The sequence below is a fragment of the Salmo salar genome, chromosome ssa03 (assembly GCF_905237065.1).
Source record: "Salmo salar chromosome ssa03, Ssal_v3.1, whole genome shotgun sequence".
Taxonomy (NCBI): Eukaryota; Metazoa; Chordata; class Actinopteri; order Salmoniformes; family Salmonidae; genus Salmo; species Salmo salar.
In genome coordinates, this window is record NC_059444.1 from 91,366,905 (window position 1) to 91,385,834 (window position 18,930).

The following is an 18,930-nucleotide window of genomic DNA, read 5'->3' on the forward strand; positions in this document are numbered from 1 at the left end:
CTATGTACAGTGTTATAACAATGTGCAAATACTTGAAGTACAAAAGGCAAAACGAACAAATATCTCTCTCTCTCTCTCTCTCTGCCTCTGTCTATGCTCCAGAACAGCACTTCTCTGTTTCTATGCACAGAAGAGAAATTGAGATGTCAACTTAAATTAAGTCTCACTGGAATCCTTCAGTGGCGTTAGCCTACTTTAACTGCATATGCATCCCAAACGGCTCTCTTTTCCCTTTACAGTGTACTACATTTGACCAGGACCTATAGGGCTCTACTGCACTCCAAATGGACTACAGAGTCATTTGGGACGCAGCCCATGACTTCTTCGATGGTAGCTGAGCTGAAGAGACAGCTCTCTGAGGGAGAGACATCACAGAGCCTTTTACTGTGGCATAGACACAGACAGCCCTTAGTTAGAGAGATCAGTGACAATGATGGTCTGACCAACTCTGCTTTGTGCTGCCTTTACACACACACACACACACACACACACACACACACACACACACACACACACACACACACACACACACACACACACACACACACACTCTCTTTTAACGATTACATAACGAAAAGACATGGAAATATTCAGAAACACTTGTTAATTCATGCCAGTTTTCTCTCTTCCCTATCTCTCTCTCCCTCTCTCTCCCTCTCTCTCTCCCACCAGACTCTCTCTACCAGAGGAGCCTCCCAGTGCCCCTCCTCAGACGGTGATTGCCAGTGGTCGTACCAACCAGTCCATCATGATCCAGTGGCAACCACCCCCGGAGAGCCACCAGAATGGACCGCTCCAGGGATACATCATCAGGTGAGACACAGAGCAGATTGGTCCAGGTTGAAGATGGAGGGGGTCAATGACATTCATCTTGGTTATTAACCTGTATAACACCACTTGGGTCATGGTCACAATCCTAATGTCTTCCTCCTCTCCTTCCATGTCTTTTCACCCTCACTTTTCCCTTTCTGCACTGTCTAACCATCCCTCTCTCTCTCCCCTCCTAGGTACTGTCTGTCAGGTCTACCAGTGGACTGTCAGATGAAGAACATCACCAGGCCAGACCAGAATAACCTACTCCTGGAGGACCTCATCATCTGGACTAACTATGAGATTGAGGTGGCAGCCTACAACAGGGCTGGGAGGGGTACCTACAGCCACAAGGTTACAGAGTGGACCCTGCAGGGAGGTGAGGATGGATGAAGTCCATTTCACAGTCACATGGTTAAACACAGTTCTCCAGCTTTAAGGGTTGAGAAGTGACGTACTTCTCTTAGCTCTCTGTGGAACATAGAACCCCCACAAGCCCACGCCGTGCCAGAAGCTCCTCTGCAGCTTTCTGAGGGCCGGTTATTCAGTCATCCTCCTTCTCTTCCTACCTCATGTTTTCTCTCTCTCTCTCTCTCTCGTATCTCCCTCCCGTATCTCCCTCCATCTCTTTCCCAGTCCCCACTGTCCCACCAGGTAATGTCCAGGCTGAGCCATTCAACTCCTCTACAATCAGGCTGACCTGGTCAGCTCCTAGCCCTCAGTTCATCAACGGCATCAACCAGGGATACAAGGTGGGCAACAGAGAGCAGAGACCCTTACCAGAGACAAATATTCTTATTGGATGTGCAGGAGAACGACCTGTTCTGTAAATACATCTCTGTACTGTCATACACTGCCCTCTAGTGGTTAGAATAAGAACTGCATTCTCCAGCATTAGACGTACCAGTGCCTCAACAGATCACTATAAACCAGCTGCAGTGTTTTGTTGTCTTTTCTCTTATGACATTTTTAAACTATCCCTCCGTCTGTTTCCAGCTGTTGGCATGGGAGCCGGGTCACGAGGAGGATGTTACCATGGTGACAGTGAGACCTAACTTCCAGGACAGCGTGCATGTGGGCTATGTGACGGGACTGAAGAAGTTCACAGAGTACTACACCTCTGTCCTGTGTTTCACTATGCCTGGAGACGGCCCTCGCAGCCCGCCTCACAGACTACGCACTCACGAAGACAGTGAGTACCACAGTCACATAACTATACCAAACCTGTACGCACTCATGAAGACAGTGAGTACCACAGTCACATAATTATACCAAACCTGTAGGCACTCATGAAGACAGTGAGTACCACAATCACATAATTATACCAAACCTGTAGGCACTCATGAAGACAGTGAGTACCACAGTCACATAATTATACCAAACCTGTAGGCACTCATGAAGACAGTGAGTACCACAATCACATAATTATACCAAACCTGTAGGCACTCATGAAGACAGTGAGTACCACAATCACATAATTATACCAAACCTGTAGGCACTCATGAAGACAGTGAGTACCACAGTCACATAATTATACCAAACCTGTAGGCACTCATGAAGACAGTGAGTACCACAATCACATAATTATACCAAACCTGTAGGCACTCATGAAGACAGTGAGTACCACAATCACATAATTATACCAAACCTGTAGGCACTCATGAAGACAGTGAGTACCACAATCACATAATTATACCAAACCTGTAGGCACTCATGAAGACACTGTCTCACGGGCACAGACAAAAGCAATTCTATTTCCACATTATTCTATTGACCCGCAGGCCCCGGACTGTACTGTGTTGGCTCAGATATTCTTTGTATGCGTAACTGGGCCAGCGCAGTACAGCTCAGTCTGTCACAAATTGGCCCGGGTAAAACTACCCCCAAACTATTACAGACCCAATACACTACTGCAAAGTATATTGTACTACTGTAAAGTGTATGATACTACTGCAAAGTATTTGGTACTACCGTAAAGTGTATGATACTACTGTAAAGTATATGGTATATGGTACAACTGCAAAGTATTTGGTACTACTGTAAAGTATATGATACTACTGTAAAGTATATGGTGCAACTGCAAAGTATATGGCACCACTGTAAAGTATATGATACTACTATAAAGTATATAGTATATGGTACAACTGCAAAGTATTTGGTACTACTGTAAAGTATATGATACTACTGTAAAGTATATGGTGCAACTGCAAAGTATATGGCACCACTGTAAAGTATATGATACTACTGCAAAGTATATGGTACTACTGCAAAGTATATGGTACTTCTGCAAAGTATATGAAACTACTGTAAAGTATATGGTACTACTGCAAAGTATATGGTACTACTGTAAAGTATATGGTACTCCTGTAAAGTATATGGTACTACTCTAAAGTATATGGTACTACTCTAAAGTATACGATACTTGTGCACTAAACATACTGGACACTCACTGTATAATCCTTGCCTTGTGTGTGTCCAGCGCCTGGTGCCGTTGGTCACCTGAGCTTTACAGAGATCCTGGACACATCTCTGAAGGTCAGCTGGAAAGACCCCAATGAGAAGAATGGAGTCCTCACAGGTACTGTACCTAGTATAGTAGAGTATCTAACAATAACCCTCTCTGGAAAGACCTCAACAAGAAGAATGGAGTCCTCACAGGTACTTCACCTACTATAGTACAGTATCTAACCCTAACCCTCTCTGGAAAGACCCCAACTAGAAGATCAGAGTCCTCACAGATAACTAGGCCTACTGTAGGCATGGTCTATGGTTGACCCTGTTTGTTGGATGTGTGCTGTGTTTGGTTGGGTACTGTGGTTGCTAAAGTATCAATTTCTGTGCAAATGGCCAACAAAGATGTATTCTATTCCATTCTATTCACTTCTATAGGGAAAGGGAAAGGGGGATATCTAGTCAGTTGTATTCTAGTCTTCATATGCCCTCTGTATCAGTCTAACCAGCTGTGATGTCTCTCTCCTACAGTATTGTATTGTAGTCTGTTCATATGCCCTCTGTATCAGTCTAACCAGCTGTGATGTCTCTCTCCTACAGTATTGTATTGTAGTCTTCATATGCCCTCTGTATCAGTCTAACCAGCTGTGATGTCTCTCTCCTACAGTATTGTATTGTAGTCTGTTCATATGCCCTCTGTATCAGTCTAACCAGCTGTGATGTCTCTCTCCTACAGTATTGTATTCTAGTCTTCATATGTCCTCTGTATCAGTCTAACCAGCTGTGATGTCTCTCTCCTACAGTATTGTATTGTAGTCTGTTCATATGTCCTCTGTATCAGTCTAACCAGCTGTGATGTCTCTCTCCAACAGTATTGTATTGTAGTCTTCATATGTCCTCTGTATCAGTCTAACCAGCTGTGATGTCCCTCTCCTACAGTATTGTATTGTAGTCTGTTCATATGTCCTCTATATCAGTCTAACCAGCTGTGATGTCTCTCTCCTACAGTATTGTATTGTAGTCTTCATATGTCCTCTGTATCAGTCTAACCAGCTGTGATGTCCCTCTCCTACAGGCTACCGTATCTCGTGGGAGGAGTTTAACCGGACCAACACCCGGGTAACCCACTACCTCCCTAACCTGACCCAGGAGTACCGAGTCACCGGGCTGACCGCCCTCACCACCTACACCATCCAGGTGGCTGGGATGACCTCCAAGGGACAGGGTCAACTGTCTTCTTCTACTATATCATCTGGAGTTCCCCCAGGTTAGTACCTCCCCCTAACTCTACCCCCAGGTTAGTACCTCCCCCTAACTCTACCCCCAGGTTAGTACCTCCCCCTAACTCTACCCCCAGGTTAGTACCTCCCCCTAACTCTACCCCCAGGTTAGAACCTCCCCCTAACTCTACCCCCAGGTTAGTACCTCCCCCTAACTCTACCCCCAGGTTAGTACCTCCCCCTAACTCTACCCCCAGGTTAGTACCTCCCCTAACTCTACCCCCAGGTTAGTACCTCCCCCTAACTCTACCCCCAGGTTAGTACCTCCCCTAACTCTACCCCCAGGTTAGTACCTCCCCTAACTCTACCCCCAGGTTAGAACCTCCCCTAACTCTACCCCCAGGTTAGTACCTCCCCTAACTCTACCCCCAGGTTAGTACCTCCCCTAACTCTACCCCCAGGTTAGTACCTCCCCCTAACTCTACCCCCAGGTTAGTACCTCCCCCTAACTCTACCCCCAGGTTAGAACCTCCCCCTTACTCTACCCCCAGGTTAGTACCTCCCCCTAACTCTACCCCCAGGTTAGTACCTCCCCCTAACTCTACCCCCAGGTTAGAACCTCCCCCTAACTCTACCCCCAGGTTAATACCTCCCCTCTAACTCTACCCCCAGGTTAGTACCTCCCCCTAACTCTACCCCCAGGTTAGTACCTCCCCCTAACTCTACCCCCAGGTTAGTACCTCCCCCTAACTCTACCCCCAGGTTAGTACCTCCCCCTAACTCTACCCCCAGGTTAGTACCTCCCCCTAACTCTACCCCCAGGTTAGAACCTCCCCCTAACTCTACCCCCAGGTTAATACCTCCCCTCTAACTCTACCCCCAGGTTAGTACCTCCCCTAACTCTACCCCCAGGTTAGAACCTCCCCTAACTCTACCCCCAGGTTAGTACCTCCCCTAACTCTACCCCCAGGTTAGTACCTCCCCCTAACTCTACCCCCAGGTTAATACCTCCCCTCTAACTCTACCCCAGGTTAGTACCTCCCCAGGTTAGTACCTCCCCCTAACCCTCCCCCAGGTTAATACCTCCCCTCTAACTCTACCCCAGGTTAGTACCTCCCCTAACCCTCCCCAGGTTAGTACCTCCCCCTAACCCTCCCCCAGGTTAGTACCTCCCCTCTAACCCTCCCCCAGGTTAGTACCTCCCCTCTAGCTCTACCCCAGGTTAGTTCCTCCCCCCTAACCATAACCTCACTCCCCTAACCCTATCCCTGATCTCACTGTGTCTCTCTTCCTTTATCTCCATCCCTGATCTCACTGTGTCTCTCTTCCTTTATCTCCGTCCCTGATCTCACTGTGTCTCTCTTCCTTTATCTCCGTCCCTGATCTCACTGTGTCCCTCCTCCTTTATCACTGTCCCTGATCTCACTGTGTCCCTCCTCCTTTATCTCCGTCCCTAATCTCATTGTGTCTTTCCTCCTCCCTATACAGAGATGCCAGGCCCGCCAACCAACATAGCCATCTCCAACATCGGCCCCCGGTCTGTGGCCCTGCAGTTTAAACCTGGCTATGACGGCAAGACATCCATCTCACGCTGGCAGGTCGAGGCACAGGTGGGAGACACATCCAATCAATCAATAAATCAATGAATCAAGCAAGGGAGCAATCAATCAATCAAACTTTAAGTGAATTAAAAAAATCATAGTTTCTCATTTTCTCTCTCTCTCTCTCTCTCTCTCTCTCTTTCTCTCCATCTCTCTTCTCTCTCTCTCTCTCTCTCTTTCTCTCTCTCTCCTTCTCCCTCTTCCCTCTCAAAACCCCCATCTCCCCCACCCCCCCATTATTATATACCCTCTCTAGATTGGTATAATCGGGGAGAATGAGGAGTGGGTGATGGTCCACCAGTTGCCCAACGAGCCTGATGCCCGTTCCCTGGAGGTCCTGGAACTGAACCCCTACACCTCCTATAGGTACAGTACAACATCACTAGTACAGATACAACAGGTACCTAACACTACACCTCCTATAGATACAGTACAACATCACTAGTACAGCTACAACAGGTACCTAACACTACACCTCCTATAGATACAGTACAACATCACTAGTACAACAGGTACCTAACACTACACCTCCTATAGATACAGTACAACATCACTAGTACAACAGGTACCTAACACTACACCTCCTATAGATACAGTACAACATCACTAGTACAGCTACACCAGGTACCTAACACTACACCTCCTATAGATACAGTACAACATCACTAGTACAGCTACAACAGGTACCTAACACTACACCTCCTTTAGATACAGTACAACATCACTAGTACAGCTATAACAAGTCCCTAACACTACACCTGATACATGTACTCACATAGTTATTCTGGTAGTCACATACTGACCACACAATACACCCATCAGAGTTGGACTCTATTCCACTTCAAAGGGATCAACATTCAATTCATGAGCAAAAAAGTCCATACCCTCTGAATTGAATTGGAATTGGACCCCAACCCTGATTCCTGTGTCCCCATGTTGTAAGCATAGCTCCTACCAGAACATCCTGTCAAACCCATGTTGACATCCATACCTTCCTGTCTGTCCTCCCCTGTAGGTTCCGTATGCGCCAGGTGAACATAGTGGGGACCAGTCCTCCCAGCCAGCCCTCCAGGAAGATCCAGACCCTTCAGGCGCCTCCAGATATCTCCCCCTACAACGTCACCCTCCGAACAGCCTCAGAGACCAGCCTCTGGCTCCGATGGGTGGTGCGTCCTGACTAGATTGTTTTCCTCATAAGGGCATAAGGAACACAGACATGCATGTACACTATCTCTGTTTCTCTGTCAGTCTCTGTCTGTATCTCAGTTTCTCTGTCAATCAGTCTCTGTCTCTCTGTATCTCTGTTTCTCTGTCAGTCTCTGTCTGTCTGTATCTCAGTTTCTCTGTCAATCAGTCTCTGTCTGTCTGTATCTCAGTTTCTCTGTCAATCAGTCTCTGTCTCTCTGTATCTCTGTTTCTCTGTCAGTCTCTGTCTGTCTGTATCTCAGTTTCTCTGTCAATCAGTCTCTGTCTGTCTGTATCTCAGTTTCTCTGTCAATCAGTCTCTGTCTCTCTGTATCTCTGTTTCTCTGTCAGTCTCTGTCTGTCTGTATCTCAGTTTCACTGTCAATCAGTTTCTGTCTCTCTGTATCTCTGTTTCTCTGTCAGTCTCTGTCTGTCTGTATCTCAGTTTCTCTGTCAATCAGTCTCTGTCTGTCTGTATCTCAGTTTCTCTGTCAATCAGTCTCTGTCTCTCTGTATCTCTGTTTCTCTGTCAGTCTCTGTCTGTCTGTATCTCAGTTTCTCTGTCAATCAGTCTCTGTCTGTCTGTATCTCAGTTTCTCTGTCAATCAGTCTCTGTCTCTCTGTATCTCTGTTTCTCTGTCAATCAGTCTCTGTCTCTCTGTTTCTCTGTCAGTGTAAGGGCTGTCTGAAGAGAGAGTGGACCAAAATGCAGCGGAGTTAGTGTTCATCATATATTTAATTACGGCAAGAACACTATACAATACAAAACAATAAACAGACAACCAAAACAGTCCTGTCACGTTTAACACAGTAACACAAACAGAAACAATTACCCACAAAACCCCAACGGAAAAACATTCACTTATGTGTGACTCCCAATCAACAACAACGAACTTCAGCTGTGCCTGATTTGGGAGCCACACACGGCCCAAAACAAAGAAATACAAACACATAGAAACAGAACATAGAACGCCCACCCAATGTAACACCCTGGCCTAACCAAAATAAAGAACAAAAAACCCTCTCTATGGCCAGGGCGTTACAGTCAGTCAGTCAGTCTCTGTATCTCTGTTTCTCTGTCAGTCAGTCTCTGTATCTCTGTCTCTCTGTCAGTCAGTCTCTGTATCTCTGTCTCTCTGTCAGTCAGTCTCTGTATCTCTGTTTCTCTGTCAGTCAGTCTCTGTATCTCTGTTTCTCTGTCAGTCAGTCTCTGTATCTCTGTTTCTCTGTCAGTCAGTCTCTGTATCTCTGTCTCTCTGTCAGTCAGTCTCTGTATCTCTGTTTCTCTGTCAGTCAGTCTCTGTATCTCTGTCTCTCTGTCAGTCAGTCTCTGTATCTCTGTCTCTCTGTCAGTCAGTCTCTGTATCTCTGTCTCTCTGTCAGTCAGTCTCTGTATCTCTGTCAATCCATCTGTTTCTCTGTCAGTCAGTCTCTGTATCTTTGTCTCTCTGTCAGTCCGTCTCTGTCTCGCTGTCAGTCAGTCTCTGTATCTTTGTCTCTCTGTCAGTCAGTCTCTGTTTCTCTGTCTCTCTGTCAGTCCGTCTCTGTCTCGCTGTCAGTCAGTCTCTGTATCTTTGTCTCTCTGTCAGTCAGTCTCTGTTTCTCTGTCTCTCTGTCAGTCCGTCTCTGTCTCGCTGTCAGTCAGTCTCTGTATCTCTGTTTCTCTCAGTCAGTCTCTGTCTCTCTGTCAGTCAGTCTCTGTTTCTCTGTCAGTCAGTCTCTGTTTCTCTGTTTCTCTGTCAGTCAGTCTCTATATCTCTGTTTCTCTGTCAGAGTCTCTGTATCTCTGTTTCTCTGTCAGTCCGTCTCTGTCTCTCTGTCAGTCAGTCTCTGTATCTCTGTCTCTCTGTCAGTCAGTCTCTGTATCTCTGTCTCTCTGTCAGTCAGTCTCTGTTTCTCTGTCAGTCAGTCTCTGTTTCTCTGTCTCTCTGCCAGTCCGTCTCTGTCTCTCTGTCAGTCTGTCTCTGTCTCTCTGTCAGTCAGTCTCTGTTTCTCTTTCAGTCAGTCTCTGTTTCTCTATCAGCCAGTGTGTATCATACCTTCTCAACCTTCTTCCCCACCTCCTCTCTTTCCAGCCTCTTCCAGAGTGGGAGTACAATGGGGACCAGGAGTTGGTGGGTTACCGGGTTCAGTACTCCAGAGCGGCATCTAAGGAAGGGGTCCTATCCCATGTCATCAGTGACCGGCTGGAGAGGGAGTTTACCATAGAGGACCTGGAGGAGTGGACAGAGTACGAAGTCAGGGTTCAGGCCATCAACGGCATGGGTTCTGGGCCCTGGAGCCAGCCTGTCCAGGGCAGAACCAGAGAGTCTGGTAAGACTGGGGAGACAGCTAACACACTCATACTGCACACACATAAACACACTTGTACTGAACACACACACACACACACAGGCTGTATTCTAACCTCTGACCTCTGTGTAGTGCCATCCTGTGGTCCCACCAATGTGTCAGCCTTCGCCACGACTTCCAGCAGCATCCTGGTCCGCTGGGGGGAGGTCCCTCAGACTGACCGCAATGGACTCATCCTGGGATACAAGGTCAGTGCCACACACACACACACACACACACACACACACACACACACACACACACACACACACACACACACACACACACACACACACACACACACACACAGACACAGACACAGACACCTAAACAAACACACTCACTATTACCCGTTGTCCCCGTGGTCTCCCAGGTGGTGTATAAGGACAAGGGTTCAGACTCTGTCCCTCAGTACTGGGTGGTGGAGGGGAACACCAGCCACAGTGTTCAGTTGAGTGGTCTGGGGAAGTACGTGCTGTATGAGATCCAGGTTCTGGCCTTCACACGGATAGGAGACGGCAGGAGCAGCAGGCCGTCCATCCTGGAGAGGACCCTGGACGATGGTGAGCATTACTCACTGACCTAATACCTTGGGTTCAAAACCCGGGTGTCCTGCACGCCACAACACTGTGTTAGCCTGTTGAGAAAAACACGGCAATGAAGGGGCCCCCCTAAAGGAGGCTACTGGCCACATCAAGACTATTCTACCCTCAGCCAGAACCACTGGTCCTGTTATCCTCTATTCTGTAATTGATAAAGGTAAGCTCAACTAGATCAACGTGGACACAGTACTGTTGTGTTGGTACTGTCCTCCTAACCCATGTTCCTCCCTCTGTCCCCCAGTCCCAGGTCCTCCAGTGGGCATCCTGTTCCCAGAGGTGAGGACCGGCTCAGTCAGGCTCATCTGGCAGCCTCCTGCCCAGCCTAACGGCATCATCCTGGGTACGTCTACTACCACAGCCCCCTCCCCCTCTATACATCCATTATCCTAACAGGTAGTAGTATTTCTAACTAACGGCTGTATCTAAACCACAGGGGCTCTGTATCTCAGGGTCCAAGCTCTCATACCAAGACACTAACCACCTACTGCTGTATCTAATCCACAGGGGCTCTGTATCTCAGGGTCCAAGCTCTCATACCAAGTCACTAACCACTTACTGCTGTATCTAATCCACACGGTCTCCATATCTCAGGGTCCAAGTTCTCATACCAAGACACTAACCACCTACTGCTGTATCTAAACCACAGGGGCTCTGTATCTCAGTCCCTAAGCTCTCATACCAAGACACTAACCACCTACTGCTGTATCTAAACCACAGGGGCTCTGTATCCCAGGGTCCAAGCTCTCATACCAAGACACTATCCACATTCTGTTTATTACGTTGTCCCTGGTTCCTCTAAGACACAATGCAATCTATGTCCATGTTCTTTATTGACAACATTTCAACATTTTAGGTCATCAACAGATCGTTTCCCGTACTGAATCGTCATGTTCCTCTCTCCGACCTAGCCTATCAGATCACACACAGACGGAACACCTCCAATAGCAACGCTGCCACTGTGGACGTGCTGAGCCCCAGTGCACGACAGTATACAGCATCTGGACTGAAACCAGAGTCCGTCTACGTGTTCCGCCTCACCGCTCAGACACGCAAGGGCTGGGGGGAGGCTGCAGAGGCCCTGGTGGTCACTACAGAGAAGAGAGGTAGGTACTGACCCGACTGGGGAGGAACTAGTGCTGGGGGAGGCTGCAGAGGCCCTGGTGGTCACTACAGAGAAGAGAGGTAGGTACTGACCCGACTGGGGAGGAACTAGTGCTGGGGGAGGCTGCAGAGGCCCTGGTGGTCACTACAGAGAAGAGAGGTAGGTACTGACCCGACTGGGGAGGAACTAGTGCTGGGGGGAGGCTGCAGAGGCCCTGGTGGTCACTACAGAGAGGAGAGGTAGGTACTGACCCGACTGGGGAGGAACTAGTGCTGGGGGGAGGCTGCAGAGGCCCTGGTGGTCACTACAGAGAAGAGAGGTAGGTACTGACCTGACTGGGGAGGAAATAGTGCTGGGGGGAGGCTGCAGAGGCCCTGGTGGTCATTACAGATAGGAGAGGTAGGTACTGACCCGACTGGGGAGGAAATAGTGCTGGGGGGAGGCTGCAGAGGCCCTGGTGGTCACTACAGAGAAGAGAGGTAGGTACTGACCCGACTGGGAAGGAACTAGTGCTGGGGGGAGGCTGCAGAGGCCCTGGTGGTCACTACAGAGAAGAGAGGTAGGTACTGACCCGACTGGGAAGGAACTAGTGCTGGGGGGAGGCTGCAGAGGCCCTGGTGGTCACTACAGAGAGGAGAGGTAGGTACTGACCCGACTGGGGAGGAACTAGTGCTGGGGGGAGGCTGCAGAGGCCCTGGTGGTCACTACAGAGAAGAGAGGTAGGTACTGACCCGACTGGGGAGGAACTAGTGCTGGGGGGAGGCTGCAGAGGCCCTGGTGGTCACTACAGAGAAGAGAGGTATATTTATTTACATATATTTATTCATTTATTCATTCATTGATTTACTTATTTATTACAGTCATTGCGGTTATGTATGGGAACGGTGATTGACAGTGTGTCTTTGCTTCACCCCCACAGCGCGGCCCCAGCCAGCCAGCCGTCCCACAGTGCCCCAGGAGGACGTGCAGGCGCGCAGCGTGATGTTGTCATGGGAACCAGGTAGCGACGGCCTGTCACCTGTCCGCTACTACACGGTGCAGTACAGAGAGCTACCAGACAGTAACTGGACTGTCCACTCTGCATCGGTCAACCACGAGGCCAGCTCCTACATAGTGGACAGGTACAGTACACACCCTACCTAGTACCCTACCTAGCACCCTCACTAATGCACTACCTAGCACCATACCTAGTACCCTATCTAGTGCAGGTGAGAGGGAAGAGAGACCTTATTCACATTTAAAGGAATGTGTCCATGTAGGGTTATGAATGTGTTTATGTAGGGTTATGAATGTGTTATGTGGGGTTATGAATGTGTTTATGTAGGGTAATGAATGTGTTCATGTACGGTTATGAATGGGTTTATGTAGGGTTATGAATGTGTTTATGTAGGGTAATGAATGTGTTTATGTAGGGTAATGAATGTGTTATGTGGGGTTATGAATGTGTTTATATAGGGTTATGAATGTGTTCATGTAGGGTTATGGATGTGTTTATGTAGGGATATGAATGTGTTTATGTAGGGTAATGAATGTGTTATGTGGGGTTATGAATGTGTTTATGTAGGGTAATGAATGTGTTATGTAGGGTTATGAATGTGTTATGTGGGGTTATGAATGTGTTTATGTAGGGTAATGAATGTGTTCATGTAGGGTTATGAATGGGTTTATGTAGGGTTATGAATGTGTTTATGTAGGGTAATGAATGTGTTTATGTAGGGTAATGAATGTGTTTATGTAGGGTAATGAATGTGTTATGTGGGGTTATGAATGTGTTTATGTAGGGTTATGAATGTGTTCATGTAGGGTTATGAATGTGTTTATGTAGGGATATGAATGTGTTTATGTAGGGTAATGAATGTGTTATGTGGGGTTATGAATGTGTTTATGTAGGGTAATGAATGTGTTATGTAGGGTTATGAATGTGTTTATGTAGGGTTATGAATGTGTTATGTGGGGTTATGAATGTGTTTATGTAGGGTAATGAATGTGTTCATGTAGGGTTATGAATGGGTTTATGTAGGGTTATGAATGTGTTTATGTAGGGTAATGAATGTGTTTATGTAGGGTAATGAATGTGTTATGTGGGGTTATGAATGTGTTTATATAGGGTAATGAATGTGTTATGTAGGGTTATGAATGTGTTATGTGGGGTTATGAATGTGTTTATGTAGGGTAATGAATGTGTTCATGTAGGGTTATGAATTGGTTTATGTAGGGTTATGAATGTGTTTATGTAGGGTAATGAATGTGTTTATGTAGGGTAATGAATGTGTTATGTGGGGTTATGAATGTGTTTATGTAGGGTTATGAATGTGTTATGTAGGGTTATGAATGTGTTATGTAGGGTTATGAATGTGTTATGTAGGGTTATGAATGTGTTATGTAGGGTTATGAATGTGTTTATGTAGGGTTATGAATGTGTTATGTAGGGTTATGATTGTGTTATGTGGGGTTATGAATGTGTTTATGTAGGGTTATGAATGTGTTATGTGGGGTTATGAATGTGTTTATGTAGGGTTATGAATGTGTTTATGTAGGCAGCCTGTGTTACCACACTATCTAGTACACTATCTAGGATAACTCTAGGTTGAAGACATAAGTGAACTGACAGGAGACATTCTCTCCTGCCAGCCTCAAGCCGTTCACCTCCTACCAGTTCCGAGTGAAAGCCACCAACGACATCGGGGACAGTGAGTACAGCCAGGAGAGTGAGGCTGTCACCACGCTACAGGACGGTAAGGACATCATGGAAATGAGACTGACTGACTCCGTAGCCCTGCAAACTCGCTTTCCAAAACCTTTTTCAAATCGTACAAATATTTTGAGAGTTTGCTTAAGTCTGCCTGTGGTGCCAGATGGACAGGGTTTTGAGAGTTTGCTTAAGTCTGCCTGTAGTGCCAGATGGACAGGGTTTTGAGAGTTTGCTTAAGTCTGCCGGTAGTGCCAGATGGACAGGGTTTTGAGAGTTTGCTTAAGTCTGCCTGTAGTGCCAGATGGACAGGGTTTTGAGAGTTTGCTTAAGTCTTCCTGTGGTGCCAGATGGACAGGGTTTTGAGAGTTTGCTTAAGTCTGCCTGTGGTGCCAGATGGACAGGGTTTTGAGAGTTTGCTTAAGTCTGCCTGTAGTACCTGATGGACAGGGTTTTGAGAGTTTGCTTAAGTCTGCCTGTAGTACCAGATGAACAGGGTTTTGAGAGTTTGCTTAAGTCTGCCTGTAGTACCTGATGGACAGGGTTTTGAGAGTTTGCTTAAGTCTGCCTGTAGTACCAGATGAACAGAGTTTTGAGAGTTTGCTTAAGTCTGCCTGTAGTGCCAGATGGACAGGGTTTTGAGAGTTTGCTTAAGTCTGCCTGTAGTGCCAGATGGACAGGCTGCCTAGTGAGGAGGACTGTCTTTCTCCCAGTACAGTGGAGTGACTAGACACAGGTCTCATGAGGATAACCCAGCAAAAACAGCATTGAATCAACATGAACCTGGGTTCAAATAGTTGACATTTTGGCTCAATGAAACCAACGAAATAGTTCCTCATTTGAAAAACCCATTGCTGTCTCTCTGATTGGTTGACTGTACACACCGTACTTCAGCAGTGGCAGCTGTGAGAGCAGCCACTCTGTGTTGTGTTTCAAAGCATTAGGAAGTGTTATCAATATGGCCTGTTGTAAAACAGAAGTACACTGTCCACTGCTGAGGATCTCATACTGAGCGTCAGACAATCACACTGCTTGTGCTTGTTGACACAATAGCCCTACTGTGTGTGTGTGTGTGTGTGTGTGTGTGTGTGTGTGTGTGTGTATACAGTGTTAATACAGTCCACCAGTTCAACGATACCCTTATATCTGTCTCCACACAGCCCCAGACAAAGCTCCCACAATCCTCTCTGTTACACCCCACACCACCACGTCGGTGCTGGTCCGATGGGAGGTAAGCGGTACATTTGTAAGGTGCAGTTTTCTCTCTTCTAGATAGTTTCCTTGCCACTGTGTTGTTTTTAAGACTGGTGGTCCAGGCTTGGTTTACTGTAAAACACTTTGTTGATGTTGGACTGGATATAAAAAGGTCTTTATAAATAAATGTGATTGATCCCCCTTCCAGCCGCCTGCTGAGAAGCAGATAAACGGGGTACTGCTGGGGTTCAGGGTACGATACCGGGAGTTACAATACGACCACCTCCGTAGCTTCACCATACGAACCATCAACAGCCCTGCCTCCAACTGGGCCGAGCTCACCGGTGAGTTAACCTCTGACCTCTTTTTGTTTCCTTAACCTTTTCCTCAGCTCTCAGCCTTTGGGTGACTGTGGGTCTACTCTGTTCACACGTCACCATGAAGACCTAACATCAGTCTGCTCCCTCTCTCTCTCTCCTCCCTCTCTCTCCTCCCTCTCTATCTCCTCCCCCTCTCTCTCTCCCCCCTTTCTCGCCTCCCCCTCTCTCTCTCCTCCCTCTGTCTCTCCTCCCCCCTCTCTCCCCCCTCTCTCGCCTCCCCTCTCTCTCTCCTCCCTCTGTCTCTCCTCCCCCCTCTCTCTCCCCTCTCTCGCCTCCCCCTCTCTCTCGCCTCCCCCTCTCCCTTCTCCCTCTCGCTCTCCTCCCTCTCTCTCTCCTCTCTCTCTCTCTCTCTCTCCTCCCTCTCTCTCCCTCCTCCCTCTCTCTCCTCCCTCTCTCTACTCCCCCTCTCTCTGCCTCATTATGGTGGCTGCCCTGACTCCCTGTGTTCTGTCCTCCCTCCTCCCTCACCCCTCCTCCCACCCTGTCCATCACCCTCTAGCCCCCTACAGTGTGAGGAACCTGAGCGAGTCCTCTCTCACCCAGTACGAGCTGGATAGTAAGTCCACTGTATCACAGGAGGCTAGTGGGGAGGAGGGGCTCGTGGTAATGGCTGGAGCGGAATTAGTGGAATGGTATCAAGTACATCAGACACGTTTCCATTCGCTCCGTTCTGCCCTTAAGATGATCCGTCCTCCCCTCAGCAGCCTTCTCGCTCTCTCTGTCTGCCTGCCTGACATTCATCTGTGTATGTAAACGTATGTTTATGTCAGTGTGTGTTTGCCAACATCCCACATCTCTGCTCTTCCTCATTTGTCTTAATATTTAACTATCCTGTCATGGTGTTGTTTTACCTCTTCCTCATCAGGTGTGTCCTGACATTTGACCTCTTCACTTTATCTCTCTGCTTTTCCTTCAGCTCATATAGTTGTATGACCAGTTCCACTGCTGTTGGATGGTCCTCCCAGGCCATTTGTGGACAACTCTTTCTGTGTTTCTCCCCCCACAGACTTGAATAAACACAAGCGTTATGAGATCCGTCTAAGTGTGTACAACGCCATGGGAGAGGGGCCTACCAGCACGCCACAGGAAGTGTTTGTAGGAGAGGCAGGTAAGAAGCGATGATGAGATCAACTTTATTGTCCCTAGTGGTTCCACTGTTCTGGAAAACGAACCCAAGCACAGCTCAACTATTTAAAGGTATTTGACATATGAATTGGACCAGGTCTGACCAATATCACTATCACTATTGAATGTTTATCCTCCACTCCACTCCAGTTCCAACAGCCCCGCCCCAAACTGTGACCATCCAATCATCAACAGCCACCCAGCTGGATGTCACATGGAGCCCGCCTCCGCTTGACTCACAGAATGGAGACATACAGGGGTACAAGGTGAGGATCACATTTTGGGTAATCACTTAACCTGAACCACTTCTAACATGTGGGTCTGTAGTATACCATAATGTAGTATACCATACTGTAGTATAGCATACCGCAGTATACCATACTGTAGAACATGTGGGTCTGTAGTATACCATACTGTAGTATACCATACTGTAGAACATATGGGTCTGTAGTATACCATAATGTAGAACATGTGGGTCTGTAGTATACCATACTGTAGTATATCATACTGTAGAACATGTGGGTCTGTAGTATACCATACTGTAGTATATCATACTGTAGAACATGTGGGTATGTAGTATACCATACTGTAGTATGCCATACTGTAGAACATGTAGGTCTGTAGTATAACATACTGTAGTATACCATACTGAAGTATACCATACTGTAGAACATGTGGGTCTGTAGTATACCATAATGTAGTATACCATATTGTAGTATACCATACCGCAGTATACCATACTGTAGAACATGTGGGTCTGCAGTATACCATAATGTAGTATACCATACTGTGGAACATGTGGGTCTGTAGTATACCATACTGTAGAACATATGGGTCTGTAGTATACCATACTGTAGTATACCATACTGTAGAACATGTGGGTCTGTAGTATACCATACTGTAGTATATCATACTGTAGAACATGAGGGTCTGTAGTATACCATACTGTACTATATCATACTGTAGAACATGTGGGTCTGTAGTATACCATACTGTAGTATATCATACTGTAGAACATGTGGGTATGTAGTATACCATATTGTAGTATACCACACTGTAGAACATGTAGGTCTGTAGTATAACATACTGTAGTATACCATACTGAAGTATACCATACTGTAGTACATGTGGGTCTGTAGTATACCATACTGTAGTATACTATAATGTAGTATACCATACTGTAGAACATGTGGGTCTGTAGTATACCATATTGTAGTATGTCATACTGTATTATACTATACTGTAGTGTACCATACTGTAGAACATGTGGGTCTGTAGTATACCATACTGTATTATACCATACTGTAGAACATGTGGGTCTGTAGTATACCATACTGTAGTATACCATACTGTAGTATACCATACTGCAGAACATGTGGGTCTGTGGTATACTATACTGTAGTATACCATACCATAGAACATGTGGGTCTGTAGTATACCACACTGTAGTATACCATACTGTAGAACATGTGGGTCTGTAGTATACCATACTGTAGTACATGTGGGTCTGTAGTATTTCATACTGTGGTATACCATACTCTAGAACATGTGGGTCTGTAGTGTACCATAATGTAGTATACCATACTGTACTACATGTGGGTCTGTAGTATACCATGCTGTAGTATACCATACTTTAGTATACCATTCTGTAGAACATGTGGGTCTGTAGTATACTATACTGTAGTGTAGCACACTGTAGAACATGTGGGTCTGTAGTATACCATACTGTAGTATTCCATACTGTAGTATACCATACTGTAGAATGTGTGGGTCTGTAGTATACCATACTGTAGTATAAAATAATGTAGAACATGTGGGTCTGTAGTATACCATGCTGTAGTATACCATACTGTAGAACGCGTGGGTCTATAGTATACCATACTGTAGTATACCATACTGTAGAACGTGTGTGTCTGTAGTATACCATACTGGGGTATACCGTACTGTAGTATACCATACTGTAGTATACCATACTGCAGAACATGTGGGTCTGTGGTATACCATACTGAAGTATACCATACTGTAGTATACCATACCATAGAACGTGTGGGTCTGTAGTATACCACATTGTAGTGTACCATACTGTAGAACATGTGGGTCTATAGTATACCATGCTGTAGCACATTTGGGTCTTTAGTATTCCATACTGTAGTATACCATACTGTAGAACGTGTGGGTCTGTAGTATACCATGCTGTAGTATACCATACTGTAGAACATGTGGGTCTGTAGTATACCATA

General features: G+C 46.6%; 1 protein-coding gene across 2 annotated transcripts in view; it reads left to right on the plus strand.

Annotated features, from left to right (window-relative positions):
• LOC106568787 (protein sidekick-2) overlaps positions 1-18,930 on the plus strand; it is an 823,574-nt gene that overhangs the window by 774,368 nt on the left and 30,276 nt on the right. For both annotated transcript variants that reach the window (XM_045715764.1, XM_045715765.1), the window contains exons 16-36: positions 673-813; positions 1,008-1,189; positions 1,447-1,562; positions 1,807-2,002; positions 3,290-3,388; positions 4,337-4,528; positions 5,970-6,091; positions 6,339-6,448; positions 7,098-7,248; positions 9,343-9,580; positions 9,692-9,807; positions 9,972-10,161; positions 10,442-10,540; positions 11,109-11,303; positions 12,222-12,423; positions 13,934-14,037; positions 15,152-15,222; positions 15,394-15,529; positions 16,065-16,121; positions 16,572-16,673; positions 16,841-16,956. In XM_045715764.1, the coding sequence (XP_045571720.1) occupies positions 673-813; positions 1,008-1,189; positions 1,447-1,562; positions 1,807-2,002; positions 3,290-3,388; positions 4,337-4,528; positions 5,970-6,091; positions 6,339-6,448; positions 7,098-7,248; positions 9,343-9,580; positions 9,692-9,807; positions 9,972-10,161; positions 10,442-10,540; positions 11,109-11,303; positions 12,222-12,423; positions 13,934-14,037; positions 15,152-15,222; positions 15,394-15,529; positions 16,065-16,121; positions 16,572-16,673; positions 16,841-16,956 (2,935 nt within the window). The remainder of the gene's footprint in view (positions 1-672; positions 814-1,007; positions 1,190-1,446; positions 1,563-1,806; positions 2,003-3,289; positions 3,389-4,336; positions 4,529-5,969; positions 6,092-6,338; positions 6,449-7,097; positions 7,249-9,342; positions 9,581-9,691; positions 9,808-9,971; positions 10,162-10,441; positions 10,541-11,108; positions 11,304-12,221; positions 12,424-13,933; positions 14,038-15,151; positions 15,223-15,393; positions 15,530-16,064; positions 16,122-16,571; positions 16,674-16,840; positions 16,957-18,930) is intronic.